The sequence below is a fragment of the Geospiza fortis genome, unplaced genomic scaffold (assembly GCF_000277835.1).
Source record: "Geospiza fortis unplaced genomic scaffold, GeoFor_1.0 scaffold628, whole genome shotgun sequence".
NCBI classification, from domain to species: domain Eukaryota; kingdom Metazoa; phylum Chordata; class Aves; order Passeriformes; family Thraupidae; genus Geospiza; species Geospiza fortis.
Window position 1 is genome coordinate 446,156 of NW_005054596.1, and position 6,566 is coordinate 452,721.

The 6,566-nt window shown below is 51.9% G+C and overlaps 1 protein-coding gene across 1 annotated transcript in view; it reads left to right on the forward strand.

Moving 5' to 3' along the window:
- The window catches only part of HCN4 (hyperpolarization activated cyclic nucleotide gated potassium channel 4), an 89,821-nt gene that overhangs the window by 55,976 nt on the left and 27,279 nt on the right, over positions 1 to 6,566 (forward strand). Inside the window, exon 3 of the mRNA XM_031064481.1 lies at positions 6,188 to 6,349. Within this exon, the coding sequence (XP_030920341.1) occupies positions 6,188 to 6,349 (162 nt within the window). The remainder of the gene's footprint in view (positions 1 to 6,187; positions 6,350 to 6,566) is intronic.

Here is a 6,566-nt window from a genome sequence, read left to right on the forward strand (position 1 = left end):
GGCACATCTGTCCAGGTGTGCTCACCCCGTGCGGCACATCTGTCCAGGTGTGCTCACCCCGTGCGGCACATCTGTCCAGGTGTGCTCACCCCGTGCGGCACATCTGTCCAGGTGTGCTCACCCTGTGTTCACTGGGTGTTATCCCATCCCAGCAGGCGCTGTGACACTGACAGCAGCTGCTGCACTGAGCTTCATGAACAGAAATAAAACCCGTATCTTTATAACAAAGTCACTTTAACACCCCACATCTGAAATCCATTTTAATATTTGCAAAAAGCTGATATTATAACGTGTGCCTATGACATGTCTGACCCAATGCTGCTCCTTCTAAAGGGATCCTGCTTCCTGAGGTGTCAGGAAACCCAACTGTGTTCCTTTAGGGGATTCTTCTTCTTCCCCAGCTCTGCCTGTTGGCAGCAACAGTCGCCTTGGAAATTTGGAGTTTCTATCTTTGTGTAATTCAGTGGCTAGAACAGCATTTTGTCTGCTCTTCCAAAGAAAGAAATGTGTAAAAATGTGTCCATTCTTCCTAAAGACCAAAACCTGAGGAGTTGCTCAGGACAGGAAACCTCCTGGAGTCAAATTGGATTATATTTTGATGCAGCTTAAGAATGACATCACTGGGAGAATAAATAGGAAGTTGGGGAGGGTGAGGAAGGAGCAAGGAGCAGGGGATGAGGTATTTCCCACAGCAGCATCACGAGAGGGAAAGGAGCAGCTGAGGTGTTGCTTTGCCTTGCTGGAACACCGTGTGTGCCAGCAGGGTGGGCTCATTGCACAGGTGCAATTCCTGGGGGAGCTGCCCTTTCCCTGCCAGCCCTGATTGCTCTGTGTGCCCAGGGTGGCTCAGGGTTGGATCTGTGTGCCCCAGGTGTGCCCAGGGCTGCTCTGTGTGCCTCAGGTGTGCTCAGGACTGCTCTGTGTGCCCTGGCTCTGTGTGCTCAGGCTCTGTGTGCCCAGGCTCTGTGTGCCCTGGCCAAGCTCAGGGCTCCTGTGCCTCGCTGCCCTGTGTGTGCCCAGGCTCTTTGTCCTCCTGGGCAAGCCCACCCTGCCAGTTCTGTGTTCTTTGTCTCTCCCTCGCTGCAGCTTCCCAGGCTGGGTGTGCTCCTCAGGGCTCCCAAAGCCTTCCCCTCTTGTGTGAGTTGTGTCAGTCAGGGCTCACCCCGGCTGTGCAGAAGGTGACATTAGCCACAAGAACTGGCACTGATCCCCAAATCACGTTTTTTTCAGTGAGCTGCCTTCAGTTTGCACGTTGGCCGGAATGAGCTCGTTGTCCAGGCTGCTCTTGGGACTAAATGGGATGACTGGTTTTGGGTGAGCCAGAGCCACAGCAGCTGCTGCTGCAGGGCCTCAGCACAGCCACCCTCAGTAATCTGGCTAAACTGGATTTTAGGCTCAGAAAAGCTCTTTGCAGCACCCACCTATCCCCAGTCTATTGGGAGATTAACACTGAGGTTGGAAAAGGCAGCTAATGCCTCTGTGAAGAAAATGGATCTTTACCTCTGTTATCTTCAAAAGCCAAGGAGAGAAAGGCAGACTGAAAGACATGTCAACTTTCTTCCCCACAGCCCACAAATACTCTTCTTAAATGTGAGTAAACACGTTTTTCCTCACAGCAGAACAAACTTAACTCTGACCCTGGAGCACTCACAACATCATATGAGACTGTTTTGATTCTCTTCTGAGATTTGTATTTCCTTCTCAGGTCTGTGGGTTTTTTAAGCCAAAAATGAAGAGTAAGTTCTTTGCTTCTTTTAAGCTGGAGCAGTGTCACAGCTCCTTGATTATCCCCAGGGGATTTATCACAGTTGTATATTAACCATGGTGTGGGCACAGACACCAGCACTGGCTCGGGACCAGGCAGGATGTGGAGCTACAGAATTCCTGCTACGCTGGCAGTGCAGTAGTGAAGGGCAACAAGCAGTTTCAGTGCTTTCCTGTGGAGCAGAATCTGCTCAGGAGCCCCAGGGATGGCAGTGAGTCCTGCCAGAGCCAGCACTCAGCTCTGCTGGCTCACCCTGCCTCAGCCAGGATCATCGGGGTGCCTCTGCATCAGGGCCCCCAAAGGCCTGGGAAAGCCCCTTGGCTCCAGGCACAGCAGCTCCAGAGTGTGAGAAGCCAGCAGGGATGCGCAGTCAGACCCCAGCAGGGATGTGCTGTGAGATCCCAGGCTAGATGTGCAGTCAGACCCCATCCTGGATGTGCAGTCAGATCTCAGCCCAGATGTGCAGTCAGATCTCAGCCCAAATGTGCCGATCCCAGCCCAGATGTGCAGTCAGATCCCAGCCCAGATGTGCAGTCAGATCCCAGTCCAGATGTGCAGATCCCAGCCCAAATGTGCAGTCAGATCCCAGCCCAGATGTGCAGATCCCAGCCCAGATGTGCAGATCCCAGTCCAGATGTGCAGTCAGATCTCAGCCCAAATGTGCAGTCAGATCCCAGCCCAGATGTGCAGTCAGATCCCAGCCCAGATGTGCAGATCCCAGCCCAGATGTGCAGATCCCAGCCCAGATGTGCAGTCAGATCTCAGCCCAAATGTGCAGTCAGATCCCAGCCCAGATGTGCAGTCAGATCCCAGCCCAAATGTGCAGATCCCAGTCTGAACGTGCAGTCAGATCCCAGCAGGGATGTGCAGTCCGATCCCAGCCCAGATGTGCAGTCAGATCCCATCCCAGCTGTGCCAGCAGAGCCAGGGACAGGGGCTGTGCCAAGGGCTGGCCCTGGCAGGGTGTGCCTGGAGCAGCTGCTGCCCTGCCCAGTGCTGCCCCAGTGTGTGCCAGCCCCAGGGCCCCAGCCAGCAGAGGGATGCTGGTGACCAGCCTGGAGCAGAGGGACGGTCGTGGCTGTGGTTTGGACAGCACCTGAGTCTTGTGCCAGCACAGACCAGCAGGCCTAATTAACCTCACAGCCTTGATTGGAGCCACTGCCAGAGCCAGGCCCCATTTCTCCAAGGTGTCCTTGATTCCTTCCAGCTCAGGTGCTGCAGGCCAGGATGGAGGAGGGCTGCACAGTGACTTGGGGCTGACAGGATTTCAGATTGCTCCTGATAGGATCCCAGTAGCTCGTGCTGTACAAGTGGAGTTTCTGAGATTGAGCTCTTACATAACCAGAAATGACTTTTGGAGAGAAGTTTTGGTCCTCCCGCTTTCCCAAGCTGTCCTTTCCACAAGAATTGCAAGGTGAACTTTGGCTGGAAAGACAGAGCTGGTTTTGTAGCAGGGATGCTGAAGCCAGAGATTGTTTTGGTCTGTCAAAAATATTCCCTATCGAGGGAAATCCTTTAAATGGGAATCCAGGCTTGGCTCTTCTCCTGGCTCCCTTTTTCCCCGTGCAAGCAGCAGAAAGTCAGGAAGCACAGGCAGTGCTGGGGTGGAAGGGGCTGGGGTGCTCTGGGACCCAGCCTGGGTTGTGTTACAGCAGGACACAAAGTCCTGAGTGTTCCTGATGGAAACCACAGAAGTTGCTGTTACCACTCACGTTCCTGTGCTCGTGCATGGACCAGCTCTTCTGGAATGTTCCTGGCCCTCCTCTGCCTGGTGAGCCAAGGAAGTGCTGGAGAGCACTGCAACAGCTGGGTCAGAATTCCCTGTGACACCAGCACCTCTTTGCAGTGGGAGCTTCTCAGCGGCAGGAGTTTGTTCCCTTCGCAGTTGTTCCTGCACCAGGAGTGCTCCTGCTTTTCTCTTGCATGGGAATGCAAATGTATTCCAAGGAGTGGGCAGGAGCTGGGATCTCCTGAGACATTTGGAACTGGAGTTGTCTCACCTGCAGCTCAGACATTTGCAGTTCATAATCATAATTACCCCTGGGAATCCCTGAGCTCCTTCTCAGGTGCCACAGCCCAGATGTGTCACCCTCAGGGATCTGTTCCCATCCAGTGGCTCTGGTGTTCCAGTCCAGATCCCAAGGTGCAGAGTAGGAGCTGAATCCACCCTCTCCTCTCTCTGCATGCACCAAATGAAGGCTGACTAGGATGGATCCCAACCCTCCTCTCAGAAGCTCCATATCCATCACCTGGTCCCTGAGCCATCCATGCCCTCGAGCTCTTCAGTCTGCTTTTCATCTATCAAAGGAAGGAAGGAAGGCACGTCCTTCCTCAGTCTGACAGGGCTTCTCCCTGCCCCTGGCTGGAGCTCCCTGGGTTACAGCAGGGCTGGAGCTCTTTGAAAAACACCCGGAGGTGTGAGAGGAAAAGTCATTAGCACAGAAAAACCCTGGTGGCACAAAAGATCCTTCTGCAAACTGCTGCTCCGGCTTCATTAAAAGCACAGCCCCGGGCTCTCATTCCAACAGGATGGATTCGCTCTGGGTTATCTAAATGAGAATGATCATTTCTGCAGGGGGAGGAAAACAGAGGAAACCAGGAGGAATTATTCTGTATGAATTATGTGCTCAGCTTTCATACTGACCTATTGAGTCAGCAGTGAGAGCTGGATTTCCTAGAACAGCCTTTCATGCTGGATTTTGGAGATATTCTTCTTTTCAGCCCTGAAAGATCACTCAAATGGCCTTTCTCACATTGGCAGTGTGGCCTCCAGCCTGGGTGCAGGGAAATAATGGAGTTAGCAGCAGTTATCCAAACCGTTCATCCTTCTGGATTTCAGCATCCTTGTGCTCCCTCCTGGCAAGGGTTGGGCGCATGGGCATCGCTGTGGGCATGAGATGCTGAGGTGGGCATGGAGACAGACATTCCAGCTGGACAGCCAGCTCCAACAGCAGCAATTCCAGCTGGAAAAATGTGATTCCTTTGCTGACAACACAGGTTTCCTGCTGTTTTAGCTGTTGAGCTGCCTTCCTGTGGGATGAGAGGCTGATCTGTGGTGTGGGCAAAGGTGGCAGGCACACAGTGCCATGGTGAGGGGAGGAGCAGGATTGTCCCTGTTGGAGCAGCCAGGAGGTGTATGGATTTGGACACACATCACACAGCCTGTCCCCTGTGTCACAAACCACCCTGACACTCCTGTCCCTTGGAAGGTGATGCCACCTGACCCCCCCTGGATCAGGGCCTGTGTCACTTCTGACCTGTAAGGAAGTTGTGTTCGCAGCTTTGTTTTCCACGTGAAGAACTGACAGGTGAGGAAAACCAGCCCTGTCTGCCATGGTTCTCTTTTCCTTGCCCACCTGGGCAGAGGTGTAGCAGCAAAACACCAGGAGTACAAGAAAAGAGATGAATCAGATCCTCTTCCAGCAGCCTCTGCTGAGTTGGAGGCTGTCCCTTGTTGCATTTGATTCATGCAGAGACTGCAGCTGACGCCCAGCACAAAGGCAGCTGCCACCATGGGCCACCGTGGAACACATATCCAGCAAGAACAGAAAGCAAAGAAGGGCATTGCAGCTAAAAAATGGAATTATAGAGTTGATTCTTGAGGAGTGGCTGATGGTCCAGAAATATTTGCAACCAGCTTGTTTTATAGAAGGAGTTATGGAGCTTTTAATGGTAAATTAGAAGGCAAAGTTGCAGGGCAGGAGGGAGTAATAGGAGCCTCCACAAGCCAGGTCTCATAAGCTCTTAGAGGTTTATTTCTCACCCAAGATAGCTCAGCTACCTTTGGAGGCATAAAATGAGCAGGATGGCTTCTGTTGCAGTGTTGGAAACAGAAATGTTTAATAAAAGGCAAAATAATAAACTCTTTACAGAGAAAAGCCGACCTAGCTGCAAGAGGTTCTTGCCCCTGGTAAAACACCTCACAAAAGCCATTCGTTTCTTTGTTCTCTTCTTTTTCTAGTTAATTGCTCAGGTGGGACTTTTTGGCTCCTGTCCCATTGGCTATCCTTAATTTGAAGTGAAGTCCTCCAAGCCTATGAGATGTCTTTTTCACCCAATCAAGGACAAAAATTTCTGAGCTTCTTTCCTTTTTAAGGGGACAAAGGATAGTTTTGTCACTCCATCAACAAGAAACACAGTCCTGTAGGAGGGGTGACTGATGATGAGTTTGTATTTTGGTTTTTCAGCTGTTTTTCAGCTGGTTCTGCCTCCCTAGTTCTGTATTTTGGTTTTTCAGCTGGTTCTGCCTGCCTAGTTCTGTATTTTGGTTTTTCAGCAGTTTTTCAGCTGGTTCTCCTTGCACACTGTGCCTGAGCTGAGCTGGTGCAGCTTTAGCAGGGTTCTGGAGCCTGACCCTGTGTGTAATGACCCTGGGGGCTGTTCGGGGGAGCTGCTGCCTCACCTGTCCCTGTGTGCCCGCAGATCTTCCACATGACCTACGACCTGGCCAGCGCCGTGGTGAGGATCGTCAATCTGATCGGGATGATGCTGCTGCTGTGCCACTGGGACGGCTGCCTGCAGTTCCTGGTGCCCATGCTGCAGGACTTCCCCGACGACTGCTGGGTGTCCCTCAACCGCATGGTGGTGAGTGCTGGCCAGGGAGCACTTGGACCTGCTTGTGTTTCCTCCTTTCTTCCCTGTTTTATCTTTTCCCCCTGTTTCCACTCTCTTCCTCTTCCCAAAGAGTGAGGCCGATGCCAGGTGTTGTATGTTTCATTCCCTTGATCAGCTCGTAATAAATAATTAAATAGAAATGTATATAAATAATCAAACATATATAAAATACAATATATATATAATA